This window comes from Notothenia rossii (assembly GCF_949606895.1).
Source record: "Notothenia rossii genome assembly, chromosome: 2".
Taxonomy (NCBI): Eukaryota; Metazoa; Chordata; class Actinopteri; order Perciformes; family Nototheniidae; genus Notothenia; species Notothenia rossii.
The window spans coordinates 68,787,174-68,804,560 of NC_136904.1; the positions used below are offsets into that span (position 1 = coordinate 68,787,174).

A 17,387-nucleotide genomic window follows, 5' to 3' on the forward strand; every position below is an offset into this window, starting at 1 on the left:
GTGTTCGGCTCTAGGGTGTATCTGGCTGACAGAGGGGGTGTCCAGTAAAACGTTTTCTGTTGATTCAAACTCAATCCAATTGTTTAATATAGTTGGATATAACATCAAATAAGTTGGGTTTAAATACTTTTAAATTGAGATCGTTTTTTTTTTTTTTTTAATGATTTTCATCATAGAGAGGCTAATTAAAAGAATTCCCCCGGATATTCACACAGTGATCAATTTGGTTAATATATGTGATTACAGGAATGACTTTTTTCTCCTCTCATTAAATGTGTCTTTTCAAATGTTTCATGTCATACTTCTGTTTACACACCTCCTGTTGTTGTTGCTACTACACTACAGCATTGTATGTTGTCTGTGTGATTTTTGTCAATTTTAAGATGGGAAGTCTATTTGTTTATTTTATATACTGGTTTAAGGAATCATTTGAGGGTTTTCTTGTCAATAATTCCAATTTTGCTCAGTTTAATTGTCAGATGTGCTGTATAATTTTAAAACAATTGTATAACTTACTTTTCAGAATTTTGAATATTCAGGATTTTAAAACGATACTATTTGTATGCGATTCACATTGTTATTATTTTACCCATATTTTTAGCATATAAATGATATTGGTTTTGTTTTATATTATTAATTATTTGGTATCTATGGTATTTCATACTGTTAAGTATTCTTATTTTTATTGTAAAGAAGCTGTGTCTAATTATTTACACTCAGTTTTCATCTGTTTGTTGTGGTTTTTTCTTCCCAGCCAAAACATGTTATGTTCTGCTTTTCCTTCCCTTGCGCATTTTTTAATATAAATATAATAATAATAATAATAATAATAATAATAATGCATTACATTTTTATTAGAGCGCTTTTCCAGGTGCTCAAAGCGCTGGATTTTATGTTCTATCATTCCCTCATCAGGTGCTCTCTATATTTCAGGTTTGTTCTCTCTACCTTCAAGAAACTAAGAGATGGTTTGTAGAACAGAGACATGTTACCCTATCAAAAGCTCCTAATATCCTGCTTTGCTTTTAAACAATGTTCTATCCATCAATGTTCTTAACTCCCCCTCTTATTATCCTACCATCCTCTGGGGGCCGTTTGTATTGGTGGTCTTCCAGGACTTCAAAGTCAAAGCCGAGTAAGTCGATAGGGACGGTGTGTTTCCTGGCATAGTTCTGCTGGCTGCCTGTGAGGAAGGCCTGGGTGAAAAAGAACCCTGATACCCAGAAAACAGCTGGGGTGCCGTGCTCATACCAGTCCTGAAAACACAGCAGAGAAGAAAGAGGAGAGGGGGAAATTAAATAGAAGGATATGTATAACCAAAATCAACCAGAGTACAGAGGACCTATCGGCTTTCAGATGATTTCAGATGGTTGAATAAAAAATGGTTGAAACAGGTATAATGTTTATCAGGTTTGCCAGTTTAGTTTAGCGTGTTAGAATGCTTACATTTGATAATGAGCTCTAACCACACAGACGTAAGAGATGGAAACGTGTTTAGTTCAACAGGTCAGAAAGTATTGGAGAGTGTATCACTATCTCTTTTCTGTCTAGATCCCCGTTTTTAAGTTTGGGGTTGGTTATGTAACATTTATCATGAAGTTCATGAAAGCAACAATGAACCTGTGTAATATTTATACTTCTAGGCTTTGTTTCCTGAACACACTTGGAGGAAACTGCTGTTTTGAAGAGAGTTGAGAACGACAAAAACATCAAACAGACATCTTCCTAAAAAAGTAAAGGTATTCTGTTCCTAAAGCATGCTGCCTTAGATAAGAAACCCGTGACTTGAAATTTCACCCTGTGGGGAGTCGTGGTTGGACATCTCTGTTCACACACACTCACACAGACACACACACAAAACATCTTCCACTCCATTGAGCAAGTATCAGGAGTGAATAAAACTGCTTTTCTCCTGGGAAGACAGAAAGGGAAGCATGAGAACTGACTGATGAAGAAGTTCACTTTGCAGACTCACATGGTTATGTCATGTGTCTGCAAGTGTTCCTTGTACCGACCGTGCCCATGAGCGAAAGGGATTACTGAATCCCCCTCGCTCCTGTGTATACACAAGTAATGGAATGGTCTTGTGTAACTCATGTGTGACACAGCTTAAGGCTTAAAAAGGCAGGGCTTCAGTTCATTATAGAGGGGCCAGTATATAACTTTTCATGTGATACTAGCCCTGAGAGGCCAATTATTGTTTCAGACTTGTGCTGTGTCTCAATTCGCATACTTCTGTACTCATGGTTGCTATTTTGATAGCATAAGTGCATACAAATGCTGTGTATGAGCTCAGCAGCTGTGTGCAATTTGAGAAAACGCTAACCATTTGAAATTCACACAATGTGCGAACTTTCACGGTATATGACATGGCTTAGAAAAAAGCTTCATAATGAGACAAAGCATTGTACAGTAAATTCAATAAAACGTTTTAGAGGCGTGTGGTAGCCCAAATCCTAACCAAGTCATTTTAAGTTAGGTATCCTTGCATCGGTATAGTAGCTATTATAACCAATGTGAGACATTAGCCCTAGCCACCAGCCAAATGCTGATAAAATATGACTTTGCTCAGACAAATCAATGTTGGCTCTAGAAAAGTTAAGTTGTAGAAGCATGACCTTTATCAAGACTGAAAAGTATGTGTTTATTAAAATAAGTAAAGAGCAAAGAAGGACTTTTCTCCAAGGATAACTCGTTTTTTCTCTAAACCAACCTTGTTTTGAAAAAAAAAATGATTTAGTGAAGTTTTATCTACAACTTATTTTCAACTAGGTTTACTATGAAATAGTTTAGACCTAAAAGGGGGTGTGTGGGTGCTAGTGGAGTGGAGTTTTTTTTTCCTGAATATAGTATGTCATTTCTTGTGATATTTCCGACATACTATACTATGTCGTTTTTTTCTTTCTATTTTACATACTACAGTATACTATGTCATTTGTTCTGATATTTCTATGACATAATGTACTTTGATGCTCTTAATAGCATTTTTTAACATAATATACAATGTTGTTTTTTCTGATATGTCGTACCTGTAAAAAATGAAGCCGCTCCAGGAAGTCATTGACGTAGCTTCCCAGGGGTTTGAGGCTGGGGTACGACTTTTTCATCCACATGCCCGGGATACGACCTGTCAAAATGCTGCTGACCACCTCCTCCAGCTCTGAAGACATCACCACCAGCCCCTGCACGTCAATAAACACACATTTACTGCAGGAACAAACACACGATTAACTTTGTTGTTAAAATTCAACGTCAATCTGCTAATGACACATGAATAACTAATGAAGGTACAAAACATTGTCATGGGTGGTTTATTAATCTATTGTCTAAAGAAAGGTTTCAGGTGAAAATGACAGAGATCAAGACTAAAACAAGATACTGTATCAGACCATATTTCTATATACACACATAGTATCAAGGGTGGAACAAACAGGAATAGGCGAGCACATTTTCTTTTGTCTTCACAAACAGGAGATCTGAAACCTATGTCCCCTATGGAAACAGGAAACAGTTTCACAGATAGGAGAAAACTAAAATGCAATTAGAAGTATTCATTCTGAAAATGTCCTGCAAGGCCATGGTGGAAGTTCGCTGCGGGATCACAACATTTAAAAAGAGCGGAGTTGTGTGAAATGAGAGTAAGTTTAATTTAGTTTCTTTAACAAACAAACTTGTGTAGTGATTGGAAATGTGGAGTTGTTCTACTGCTGCTCTAACACTGAATGGAATATGAGAGAAATGCACTTGTCACTTAAAACCCTCTTTGTTGAGATGGGTGACACACAGCTTATTTGAAAACCCTTATTTGCTCTGAAGGGGGTCTTTGATAAAGTGTGAAGGGTGATGAGCTCCTTCTCCTTCCCGACTCTTTATGCACTTTCCACTTCATTCCCAAGAGACTGCTGCATCTCAGGAGGAGCGGAAATGTGTGTGGAGTTGTTTAATAAATGGTATAAAAAGACACATGTATGCTCAGGCGTGTACTTTTACATTCTTTTAATGTGGTTTAATGAGGAGTGCAGTGCTAAACATATGCACATATGCTCAGATTATATTCTGTTTGGTCTTTAGTTCACAACACTATGAAGTGAATAATTCTACTCTTCTTAGTCTAATGAGGCATGGCATGTGCAATATCTCCAAACCTTTGGAAACACAAAGTCAGTCATTTTTTATTTGTATTTAATTTAAGTAGATATGTTCTCTTCTGCAAGTGGGTCTCTGCTGACTATAAAACAATTGATTAAAAGTATATTAGTGGTTTGAAATAGCCTACTAATTGCTCTTTCAGCCTTAAACAATGTATTTGTTGGTTTTTCTCTCTTTTCTATATCACATTAAATACACACTAAATATATAAAACAAGCTATTTAAAGATTTTTTATTTTTTTTAACCTTTATTGAACCAGATACAAAGCATTGAGATAAAATCTCATTTACAATGCTGATGAGACATTATTATTGCTGTAGATTACACTTTGCAGTGCGTGGACTTGCAAAAATAAGTGGTATGAGGACATAATATTAACAAAAATGGAGATCCTGTTTCCAGCAGCGAGGGCTCAGTTATTTTCTATGCTACAGAGGATAAGAGTACTTTCTGAGAGAAGGTTAAGAGCACCAGCTAATGATTTAAATATATTTAGGTGGCTGCTTCATTCCTGTCCTTCAAACAGGGTCAACAACATTTCTATCGTGTATCAATTTCAGCTTTCCTACAGCTCAGTGCTTTATACCTTTACCTATTGCACAGTGTAACATCAGCAGTTATTAAATAGGAAATCGAGTAGCATACTGCATATAGATTCTCAGGGGGAAGCAGTTATTCTACATAGTGGTTCATTTCCGCAAATCGCCCTAAACTTTCCCAATTACTGTCCGAGTGTTTCCTTGTAATAGAAAATGATGGTGTTAGATTAGTGCGTTTGGATTGTGCTGCTTACTGCCAACAGTATCTGTTTTCTGAGGATGTATTATCGGAGTTTCCCGTGTAATCATTCAGCAGAGGTGCGCTTCCTCTGATGAGATATTGCTTTCGCTGCACATAAATGTGAAATCAATGATGATTCATCATTTGGCTGCGCTGTTTATCCAAAACAAACACATTTAATGTAATTAAAGTGCGTTCGGCCATGCATCACGCTATGAGTATCCAAATGATAAGGATCCCTGAGAGTGGGCTCAAAAGTAAACCACTCCTTGCCCTTACTGCTCAAATGGATACATGTAATATTTCTTTAAACCCGACCCCTCCTGTGTACCTTTATGGCCTTCTGGATGTTGATGCTTGAGGCTCGGATGGCGCTGAGCAGGTTGTTGAAGCGGCCCATCTCCTGCGCCAGCACTGTGTTCATGCTCTGATTGTAGGTGGTGGGGAAGCGCCTCATCACAGCCTCCAAGTCGAAGTCTGCAGGCAGCTTGCTCAGGATGTCAGCTGCCACATCAAAGACCATGTCATCCGAGGATTTGGCGTCCCCGCCTGAAGAGCGGGACTGATCAGAGACACAGAGCGACAGAGGGACGGATGAGAAAGGGAGGCAGGACTTTGACAGTTCATCATCTTTCGAGAGGAAATTATCTTTTCGCCGTCTTTGACTTGTCACATTATGTATTCCATTTGACTGGCGTGGGTGCTATTTTGATCCAGGAGAAGACCCTGATGTTAAGAGGTTCTGACTTCTGACTTGACTTCTGCTTATATTTCATCATCTTTGCGCCAGATTGATGTATATTCATGCTTTAAAATGGACACAAACTGACACAGAACCTCCTATTCATATGATTTCTCTTAAATTGACCTTCCTTCCTTTAATTTCTATACGTTCTTCCGTCTAGCTTGTAGCTTAAACCACGGATAATGAGATCATAATACTTACTGCAATCCATCTGTGAGCACACACACACTGAGCATCAGAAAATGTAAGGCTTCACAACATTTCGCCCCAATTTATCCCACACAGTCATTTGACGCAATCTTATCTAATAATCATTCATGCTGATAATTATTCACTCTAATCTGCGATTCTTCCGCTTTCCTCTCATTCCAACTTGCACCATTTACCTATCTGATGCTCAGTCACCAGGCAGCGGTAATGGATAATCATTGCCTAATGGCATCGAGGTTACAGTAGGGGAATGACAAATAGCTGTTTCATTCCATTTGAAGCATCTCCCTGTTTATCGGTCATTGAGACTGATGGGACCGTATTAGATGCTAATAAAGTCCACACATGACTGGAGCCATTATTAATCTTGTTGAAAGGAGTTTATTTGAATGAATGCCAGACTCCATCGAGCTCTAATTTGAACTCAAAGTGGCAATGCCTATGGAAATAATCTTCTATTTGTTTGCCAAAAATGTACTTTACTTATTCTTGTTTTTTGACAGAACACTGTATATTATATTAGTATCTTACAGAGATTAGAATATATATGATGCCTTCAGAGTATGTGTGCATGTATGATCCTATTATATGCATCCACTTAAAGTTAATATCAAGTTATTTCCCACAGGGTTTGGGCATAGTGAAAAGTCTTTGCTAAGTGCTCTGTATCTTAAAATAAACAGATGGATACATGGGTGAATACAAATCCCTTCCCGGCTTTCAGAAGACACTGCACCTCTCTTGTCTTTAAGTAGGTCTCTGTGCAAAATCTCTCTTAGATTCATGTTGACTCAACAGAGCTGAGATTTAATGATGTGGGATCACACAGCTCCGCCAAAGCCATCTTTTTTTGTTCTTTGAGAAGTCTCTTCAAACAACTGAAATATTTATTTATATTATTCTCTGTAATTAATGTTGCATAGTACATCCTAATGTAGGGCGATCAAATATTTAATGCTGGCAAGGACACTTATAGAAGACGGAGGGAACTCGAGGGAAGCATATTGATTTCATGTGCGTTTATTTGAGACAGTATTTCAGTGTCTATGTTTCAGTGTTTGATGGGGATACTGTATGTATGTATGTTGTGTGTGTGTTGCCTACAATCTACCAGCTGAGTAGATTCATTCCAACTGAGCATCTGGGATGTTGTCCAAGAGGGGAGCATTGTTTTGCGGAAGCGAATCAGGGCTGCTGGCACTGAAGATCAGTTAACTTTTTTTTTCACCTGTACCCATGCCAGGCAACCGTGTTTTTATCATATCTGTTATTCTTTGCCCGGTTTCACAGTGTTCATAATCCACAAGATCAGTTAAAAGGTATAGTAATGAATTAAGGATCATATTGCTGCGTGAAATGATGGCCCTCTGTTTAAAACAAACAGTATTAAAAAGAAAGTGTAAAAGTAAACTTTAATGTGGACATGATCATTTTTTTATAGGCCTCTCTGTACTGGACTTGGTACCAAGAGTGTCTGGTTCTCCAGCATCAGTGTGTTTACTGTAAAATAATGTCATTTACAAAAAGATGACAGGTAATCAAAGAAGCGTCTATGTGTCCAGACTCCAGTGGCACATTGTTGTCATGTTGTGTTGCGTGATAGATAGTATAAAAATACTTAAAATGATCTGTTTTTAGACTGGCTTATTATACTGTAAGTATTCTGTCTCTTATACTGTTGTACAGCAATACTCTTTACTTTAATAACCAGCTTGTCTGTGTTTGTCTATTGTGTTCTTACCCAAGCTCCACATGGTGAAACGGCCCTGTGCTGACGTTGCCGTTGTGTTCCTATGGAGAAAGAGTGGTCGCCCGACTAGGTGGAATCACCGCACCAAATTGTCACCAAGCACTGCGCTCAAAGTTCAAATAATTTCAACTTTGACCCCTTTGCTGACCTCTCTGCGTACCATTACTAACTTTTTTCATCGCAAGGCTCCGCGCCGCACCTAGCGGTGAGCAAGAGAAAGTCGCAAATCATGTGAATGCAGCTTAACCCTAATGGATCACTTTTACAAGTTACAATGGCTCAAAAGAAAGACAAGTGATGGTACAACATCTTGATTTGATTGTGTGTGTGTTTGTGTTTCAGCACTTGTACATGCTTGTTATTTAGTTCCTGACAAACAGGAAATCAATATGATACTTGGTGTTTGCTCCGGGTGGATTTACCTGAGTGAGCAGGATGCTGTTGAATAGTAGCTGAGTCTCAACCTGATCCTTGGTGATATCCGCGTTGGCGTTCATGCCAAAAATCTCCGGTGACGGGTTGAGCGGCAGCGCCTTGGTGTACTCTATGTAGCTGTTGTACTGCAACCCAATATGCAGGAAACAGAGGGAGCAGAGTGAAGTGCACATTTTTAACGAAACATCTCGAGTAATAACAGTCATTGAAAAACAAGTCAGCTCCTAAGATTGCTGACATTTATTTTAATGACTATGTAAATGTGACTTCATGAATAAAATATGTGGTTGCAGTGGAGGGTGGGGGGGGGGGGGGGTGCAGCACTGAAGAACAAAATGCCAAATAAAATGGAGAGCACCATAGATTGCACTTGTGTTAACAAATATATCAACGCTCGCTGATGGTGGTCGCCTGCTGTGCCTTGTTACACACATTTCATTTCCTAATGACTTTTTAAAGGTAGCTCAACGACTAAACTGAGTCCTGAAATATGTTTAGTTTATAAACAAACACATTAAAGGGAGTGGAACTTTTCTTGAGTTTTTAAGGCTTTTTTTCTGTTAAGTGATGCGTAAGGGGCTGTTTCATATAACTTAAGCAAGACCTCGTTGTTGGACGTTCATTTTCAGTATGAACATGAAAATGAGCATAATCAGGCCCCTTTAAAGAGTTAACTCCCCCTTGTTGTTAATATGCACCCTGTTAATGTGACTGTAAAATACTGTACTCATTTCCCCTGTAATAACATATGGCATTTCCTAATTTCTGTAAATCCCAGCCATTAACAAAGACACACTTTGTTGTTGCTAAGACTGGTGTTTGCAATGATTTATAGCAATGTTGCACAATTTTCCAAATCTTACCTCCTCCTCAGCTGGTGCATAGTAGAGCCCGCTGGGATCAAACTTGTAGTCAGGGTCCGTGGCGACCTTTGAAGTGTAGAAGATAGAGAGGATGGTGCGCAGGGTCCTTCTGTCCCAGTCATCTGTCACACGGCCTCCGTAGTTACACTCGCCAGTCATGTAGCGGATGGCATCAAACGGCACTTCCTGCAGCAAAATGGAATCATGCATTTCAAACAGGAACCTAATAATAATCTCAAGTAAGGATTGCATGTTGAATGGGCAGTGTTGACAAATGCATTATCTCAATTTATGTGTAATGTCAACGTTCTTCAGAAAAAGGAAACATGGTTGAAATGTACTTCACAAACTGGACTTGGAAGGGGAACCGACATAATAGGAGGTGAAGGGTGGGGGTTCTTGCCAGTGTGGCATTTCCTGGAAGAGGAATTCACTTCAAATTCAGCCAGTGACACTTGGTTACAAGATGAAAATGTCACTTGCTCAAAAAAAGATACCCTCAGTAGTATTTTCTGCTACTTTTTCTCAATTACAGCAGAGGATGTGGGGAATGGTGGAGGGTTGGAGTGCTTTCAGTTTGTGGGAAAATGTCAAGAGGGTTTTTGAATATGGCTGATGAAAGCTGATCCTTGAGTGAAGAGGAACGCATTTGTAAAAGACCAGATTTCTATTATAGGGTTATAGGTACAAGTTGAATATATACGTAGGAGTATAGTGTATGTGCATCTGCATGTGAGAGTCTGACTTTGACTTTGTGCCAGAGACATATAATCAGTTTATTGGAGTATTTGTAAATTATGTATGACCCAACAATGCTGTGCGCCTATGCACTAGCCTGCATCCTATACGGAAAAAAGGGAAATATGGGAAACATATGATAGTGTTTTATTCAGACTGTATATGAGAAGTGGATGTAGCCATATGCAGCTTGGGGAAAGCAAAGACCGGCTTCTTAATTGTATTCATTCGATAGCAAGGTCATGACCCTCGCCTCTAAATTCATGATAACTGTGGTGTTTGTTGGAAAGCTAATTATGGCTAGCAAGAAAAAGTATTAAAAAAATGTGCTTACTGGAAAAAATGTACACCCAATTCTTAAACGTATAACCTAACACTAAACAATGAGAAAGTCACTGTGATATCAACTTGTCAATAACATCATAGCCACACCATAATATACCCTGCATGATCGTCTATTTGTCTCTAAATGGCAATATAATTTAATGCTGTATTGGAGAAGACTTCAAACTAAAGATTGAGATCATAAACTCATTATGAAAATTCCTACTGAGGTAATTAAGTGGGAAGCAGTGTCATTTTCTCATAGGCTTCTATAAAATGTACTACAGGGGACTACTTTTTGCCCCTTTTTGGCCATTATAAAGAATGCAGGCCCTACTGCATTGGCTTCACTTCTCAGACCTGAAGTTGGCCCCTTACTACTTCCACTGAGTTTCAGGAAACAAGACTATCATTCATTTAAGAAATATAAAAAAATGTGGGAAAGTACAGGAAAAATAACTACCTCGTACTGTTCAAGGAACATGTGTAGCTGCTGTACAGAGATCCGGAGGTCGGTTTCATTGAACTCGTACGGAATGTTCCAGCCTATAGGTCCAAACTTCCTCCTCTCCTGGGTCAGGGCGTGGAAGAAACACAGGCCGTACAGTAGTTTCTTGAACACAACCTGAGGGGTGGATGAGCATAAATGGAAGGTGTTGTCTTAGATCAATAATTAGATAGACAGTGGTGGTCGTTCTGTATTTCAGCAGCTAAAGCAAAGTGCCCAGTGGGGGTGATAACAGACACAAAGGAGCTTAGGACACCCACTGATGTAAGCATGATGGGTATGCACATCGAGCAAATTCACATGCACCCACACACTGACCGGCTTGCTGCTGCTGCCAAAGAACTCCGGGTCAGAGATGGGGTCCATTAAAAAGGAACGTGCAATGTTGGCGCGGAGGCCCTTCGGAGCCTCATTGGTCATCTTCACCCCATTCTGGAGCACGGCTACGGGGAAGGTGGGAGATGGGTAGCTCGTCAGCCAGAGCCTGAAGTCTGGGTGGGTGGTGTCTGGGATTAGCTCCTGCTCGCAGCAAAAAGTAAAAATAAATCATTTATTGACAGATCAGAATTAGAATTAGAATACCTTAGAATTAGTCCCACAGAGGGGACATTTACGTTGTTACAGCAAAAAAAGAGCCGCAGGCAGCTTGATGTTACATATGTTACATATGTTACATGTATTAAAAATGCATTATGATATATTAAAAAATATGATAAAAAAAGTTAAAAAAAGTTACACCATTTACAAAATACACATCCTGTAACAGTTCTTAGGAATTAGCAGCCAGGTATATATTGCACAGTTATTAACGGCATATAGCACATATAAAGATGTATTTGTACTGTAATACTCTGGGGTATAGAACGTGTGTAGGTGTGCTCTGACCTCACAAACTCTCTCCAGCGTTGACATCCATGAAGTGGCCAAGTGGCAGTTCTGAAGAACCACCCAGGTGCCCTCTTTAATGGCTGCCTCGATCATGCGCATGGCAATAGGACCCTGGCCTTGGCCCAGAGAGAGGGAACTCAGCTTGTTCCCTGAAAAGCCCTGAGGGTAAAGAACAGCCGTACACACACAGTCATGTAGTTGCTTTCTGACCGGGAAAGAGCCAAAATCATTTTGTAGTGCTTTTAAGACCTGTGCGGGAGCCTGGGAAATCCAGAGGATTGAATTTCCCCATTTCATTTTGAGTTTGTGCACACAGCAGGCTTCAAAGCTGCAGGATTTCCCAGGTGTCTCCTCGTACCTTTTCATCTCCGAACTTTAGCAACGCAGCCATAGGGTCTGAGCCAGGAGAGAGGATGAAGATAAGGCAGGCGCAGCAGTGGCTATCAACGAAGGCTTTGGACAGGTTAAAGGGCGGCGCTTCGATGAACGGCCGACCCAAACTGTCGGAAACAAATTCCTGCACCATGGGAACAACCTGGGGGACAATGGAACAATGGACCATTTACTAAATATATTTCCAGGACAATTGGAAAATGTTCAAGATTATACTGTTGCTTGAAAAAATTGAGCTCAATGTATTCATAATATCAGACCATCTTTTGGAAAGCAGCTCACCTTGTCTGGCCTGAGACAACGGATTACCAGCATCCTCTGGAACTGGCTCAGCTTCTCCTGCCACTCTTCAGGGAAGGGAGTCTGATGGGGGCTCTGCAGATATGCACAACACAAAACATTATTGAATCAGACTGCACAAATATATCAAGGAGTTCCTTTATATTCCACCTTGGAGAGAAGATTTTGCACTAATTAGGCTGCCTAAAACTATTCCATTCGCAACACTTTACTTTTATTTAAATAATTGTCTGTTCATTAATTTTCTATTGCGGAATTAGGTTAAACAATAGTGATGGATCCTATTTACTTTTCCTTGCCTTGTGGCGACATTGACAAAACATGTATTCATGTACTGCTTTTGCAAACCGAACATCTCCTACTGCTGCAGCATCGCATTTAAAGCATTGGCACCACAACGTTTGACTTTTATTAGGAAGTGCAAAGCGTGTCATTGATCCTGACAAGGGCCGCCATTGTTACAAGACCGCAGTTATTTTGGGCTTCTCTGACAGCGGATCAGGTTGAAATATTGTAGGGAGTAATGTAAGAAGAGTCAGGAGCAGCCACAGTGAGCTGTAGCATGAAGAGCTGCAGGTAACAGGCTGATCACCTCCAACTTCTCAGCCAGGTAACCAACTACTTTCACTTTCACTGTTCGCAGACCCTATGCAGAATACAATCAGATAAGGGTTGCTAACAGAATGATGGAAAAAGGCCAATTATTGCCTGTCTTCTTTTTTGAACTACTATAGTCGGTTAAGATCGTACCAGTATTCTGGGACTGTAGTATTCTAAATCAATTGGTTGTTTACAAAAGTAACAAGGTGTGAAATCTTAAGGATTGCCCTAAGGGACTGGCTTTAATCTGATCCAATACAGGTAAAGGAAAGAAATATCACAAAGATGACTAAATTGCATCTCGTCATCATCAGGGGCTCTATTATACTTAAGGTGGTATTCCCTTCTTGTAGTGTACTGTGCATGTAAATGGTCTGCAAAGGCTAAAATCCCAAAGTTCCCTCCAGAGGGAGTTTCTCTCCTGCACACTCCCTGAAACACCTCCATTGGACTTCTTTGTTTACTTCCTTAACATAATGACATCACTATGTAACACTCGTGCTTATATTGGCTAGCGCTTACACACTGGACGTGATATGCTAAAGAGCGGGACATCTCTAAACGGTTGACCAATCACAAAAGAGCTGGCTAGCTAACCAATCAGAGCAGACTGGGCTCTGGTTTCAGACAGAGGGTGAAAAGAGGTGCTGCAGCACAGGCAGTATGAGAAAAATAAAGAGCTTTTTGAATACTTGAGCATGTAAACATGTGATAAAATACACAAATATGAACTTGCAAATGAGCACGATAGGGCCCCTTTGTCATTCATAAGGAAAGGATGCTTGCCCCTAACAATGTTTCTTTAAAAAGAAACATGCAGCATAATGCCGTTTGGCCCAGTGAGGTTCTGGGGTGGGGCTGTATTGTTTCGAGCTGTTGCAAGATTAAGCAATGTTAAGCAATCAGTAATGTGAATGGGTAGGAAAGTAATGAGGGGAGATACGTACATACTGTATGTATGAAAAAGCATAGACTGTGGAAGGAGAAGGAGGTGGGGAAACAGAAACACCACCGGGTACTGGGTCAGAGCAATATGTTTGATTAATTTGTGGAACAAGTTTACGAGAGGAAGTGAGCAATGGCAGCTGGAACTTTGGGGGAATTATTCTCCCCAGGTATTTTGTCGAGAGACTTCTGGCTATGTGTGTTGGCAGGTGCTTGGAGACGGATACACCTATTTAGAGTCTCCTGGGGATTCTCCGTGTGTACAGGGGTGTGTAAGTGTGTGTGAGTGGCTGTGTGCTTGATTGAACAGCTGTTGTTGCATCATGATTGAATATATGTGAATTCTACAACTGGAACAAACTAGATTTAATTGGATAGAAGGGTTGTGGCTGATTCTGTTGATTATAAATCAAAGATGGTGTGCATGTGAATGTGTCTTTGTGTTTGTGACAGCAAAAAGACAGGCACACATGTTTGAGTGCCGCACATTGATTAAACAGCTGTTGTTGAGTCGTGATTGCGTAGATGTGACTGGCACAACAGGAGCAGAACATATTTAATTAGATAAAACTTCAATTTTTGATCCTTTATGATTCAAAGATGGAGAGAGGGTCGGGTTTACATCATCCACACCTGACAGACAAATTAATTTCCTCCCACTTTCTTCCTTTCCTTTCCCAAAATAAACTAATGAAACTCAGTTATTGACGTAAAAGGAAATAAGGAGTTAAAGCTTGGCGACATTTGTATCACTAAATTAGCAAATCGTTGAAGATGAAAGAATAGAATGTGAAATACGATTTAAGCATCTATTACAGAGATTATAACTAACAGTTCTAATCATTCTGAAGCAAACTAAATCAATGTAAGACCTGTCTGAGAGCTATGAAAAAACGAGGCACAAAAAGTAGGAAGAACTCCTTGAGGATATGCAGTATCAAATTATGAAATGTGTGTCATTGATATAACTTCACACAAAATCACATGAAAGAATTCAGAATATAATCCAGTGGTGTATATTATGGACCATTCTGCCAGATGATTACTTTTTATTTTGGTGCTTAAAGATATGTTGATGCTGGTTCTTTTAATTAAACAATATTTTGTATACAAAGATGTACGCACTTTGTTATTACTACTTATTCTAAAGTAAAATATATAGATAAAACATTCTTCATACTATAACTTTATAATTGTATGTACATTCTGTATTTAAAAATAAAAACAACGTTAAAGTTACCTTAAAAAAACACAACAAAATTAAACAGATATTTAAAAATGTGAGCAAAATTAAATAAACTACGTGAACTGTCTATATTTAAACTTACTTTGTTCACAGTAATCTGATAAGGCACAACATTTGGTGCAAAAATAGTCATTCAAACTTCAAGCTTAGTAAACCAAAGCAGAACGCAACACATAAGGCACTGAAGCTGCTGCTAACTGAAGTTGTGTCTAATATTGTGTGTGTTTCAGGCTTTAGTATCCACACAAGGTGTGTGTTGCCTAAATCAAAGGTAAAAACCTTAAATATCTTTAACATTTGCTCTAAATATGTTAATGCAGAGGCACCTCCAGAATCCACATGTTATGGTAGTTCTAACATTTTCGTCAATGCCGACTGTGACGATCCAATTGCAAGGCCAATGTGAATGTAAGTGAATGTTGCTTACTTGAGCAAATGGCCCATTGCTCTGTATGAAGGATGACTTGACGAAAGCGCTATGAGGGGTCGTAAAAGACTGGATAAAGGGCGATGTAAATATAGTCCATTTGAATGTGAGACAGTTTAAACTGCTACACTTTCCAAACATCTCATCTCAAACTCATTTTAAGCTGACATTTAGCACATTTAGAGATTTTACAACAAGACTCTAGCAGCCATATTAATGTGCATTGATACAAATGGTAAATTAACTGTACTTACATAGTGCTTCATCCAGTCTTTACAACCCGTCAAAACGCTTTACATACTACAAGTCATTCACCCATTCACACCTCATTCATACAGAGCGTGCCAGAGGGGTTAAGTATCTTGCCCAAGGACACATCGATATGTTGACTGCAGGGGCTGGGATTAAACTCACAACCTTACGATTGAAAGACAGCTGCACTCCCTCGCAGCCATAGTAGCCCAACATTTTCATTTTGAGAGAATGTGCATACTTTTCTCTCCTCTGTGTTCTATTGGGTAATATAGATTATAAAATGTATTTTTTGTACAGGCCTATTTAAAAACGTGATCCCCATTTTTCTGCCATCAGGCATTCAATCAAACAATACATTTTAGAGAGAGGTAGGACAGAAACACAAACTTTTCCCAGTTTGTATTAACATCACAGAAACATTAAAGGACACCCAGAGATAGATCCCTAGAGTAGCCTGTGTGTTTCATGTCACTCACTGAGCTGTCGTACACCGTCTTCCACTCGCCCCTGAGGCGAGCCATGTCTTTACGCAGACCTTTGAAGCACTCCATCTCATCCAGGCGGCAAAGCTCGTCCCAGGACTTTTTAGGGAGCCAGGTGCAGGGATTGGAGTAGGGGTTGTCAAGACCCACACCACCTGTGAGGAGGAAGCGCCACTCCCCCTCATCCACCTAACACATTCATTACAGTCATGCTTCTGTTAGAGGATTAACCAGCATTTGTGATTCAAACGGTTTAAAGATTCAACATTTTGGGTATTATCTTGGATAAAAATACTATGAAACAGATCATCCAAATGAATCATATAACTGAAATATATAACGGCTAGTTTGATAAGCTAACCACAAATCAAACTACACTATTGAAAGTGTTAATGTCTTAAATGTCTATGTCTTTTAAGTGTTGTTAATTTGTAAATGTGTGCAGTTTGTGTATTCCATACCTCCTTTCTATGCATGAGCAGATTGACACTGAGGCAGAAAGAGAAGAGCAGCTTGTCCTTCTCAAACAGAGAGCGACACACATTGACATATAGCGCGTATGTAAAGTAGTCTCTCAGGATCTGCAGTCTGTAGAAAGTACAAGTGTATTAATAATTGTGTTCCACACCAAACCGACTTGTGAACTATTGACCCCACGCCAAGCCCCTCTCTAGCGACCAATGTCCAATCCTACGTTAGCAACAGGGCGCAGGCCTTTCAAGTTTTTCATATGGTCAGACAGAAGATATCTTCAACATTTAGGGGGGAATCTTACATTATTTTTGCTTTTTTAAAAGCAAGAACGCAAGATAGGAGATGTCTGATACTATGTGGAAGACAACTAAATCCATCAAAGACTATAAGACAGTGCCACCATGTAGCTCAGTTGATAGAGCTGCCGGCCCATGAACTGGGGCTTGGTCCCAATATCCAGGCATGCTATTAACAATCAGAAAAGCGGGGGAACTTGTTGTTCTCAATAATGGACTTCTTCCTGCTGTGCCTGTATTTATCCTTAGGGTTGAGTTGTTAAGATGTGGGTTGTCTGGTGGGCTTTGCCTGAATTTGAAGGTCCTCTATTCCACTTCATATGCATATTCTCATATTTCATTCTGTCTACTTCTCTTTGATATTTCAGGACCATTATTACACAAATGATTTTCCTATTTGGAATGTCTCTCACTGTTATTGTTAAAAAAGCCACATTGACAGGAGGCCTAACGACAAGAGAGGAGGGGCTTAGCAAAGAGTCAATACCTAGTCTTACATTCCTTTGTTGTAAGTTGACAAGTAAAATAAGGCATTTCGAGTGAAAAGGGAGCTTTTTGTGGGAACATGTGCTTTGCCA

General features: G+C 39.5%; 1 protein-coding gene across 3 annotated transcripts in view; it reads right to left on the minus strand.

Moving 5' to 3' along the window:
• The window catches only part of dnah7 (dynein, axonemal, heavy chain 7), a 106,583-nt gene that overhangs the window by 7,705 nt on the left and 81,491 nt on the right, over positions 1 to 17,387 (minus strand). For all 3 annotated transcript variants that reach the window (XM_079663851.1, XM_079663852.1, XM_079663850.1), the window contains 12 exons: positions 16,501 to 16,627; positions 16,034 to 16,228; positions 12,067 to 12,159; positions 11,750 to 11,926; positions 11,389 to 11,550; positions 10,822 to 11,022; positions 10,459 to 10,620; positions 8,934 to 9,119; positions 8,058 to 8,195; positions 5,262 to 5,492; positions 3,030 to 3,182; positions 1,079 to 1,256 (listed from right to left, as the gene is read on the minus strand). In XM_079663851.1, the coding sequence (XP_079519977.1) occupies positions 1,079 to 1,256; positions 3,030 to 3,182; positions 5,262 to 5,492; positions 8,058 to 8,195; positions 8,934 to 9,119; positions 10,459 to 10,620; positions 10,822 to 11,022; positions 11,389 to 11,550; positions 11,750 to 11,926; positions 12,067 to 12,159; positions 16,034 to 16,228; positions 16,501 to 16,627 (2,003 nt within the window). The remainder of the gene's footprint in view (positions 1 to 1,078; positions 1,257 to 3,029; positions 3,183 to 5,261; positions 5,493 to 8,057; positions 8,196 to 8,933; positions 9,120 to 10,458; positions 10,621 to 10,821; positions 11,023 to 11,388; positions 11,551 to 11,749; positions 11,927 to 12,066; positions 12,160 to 16,033; positions 16,229 to 16,500; positions 16,628 to 17,387) is intronic.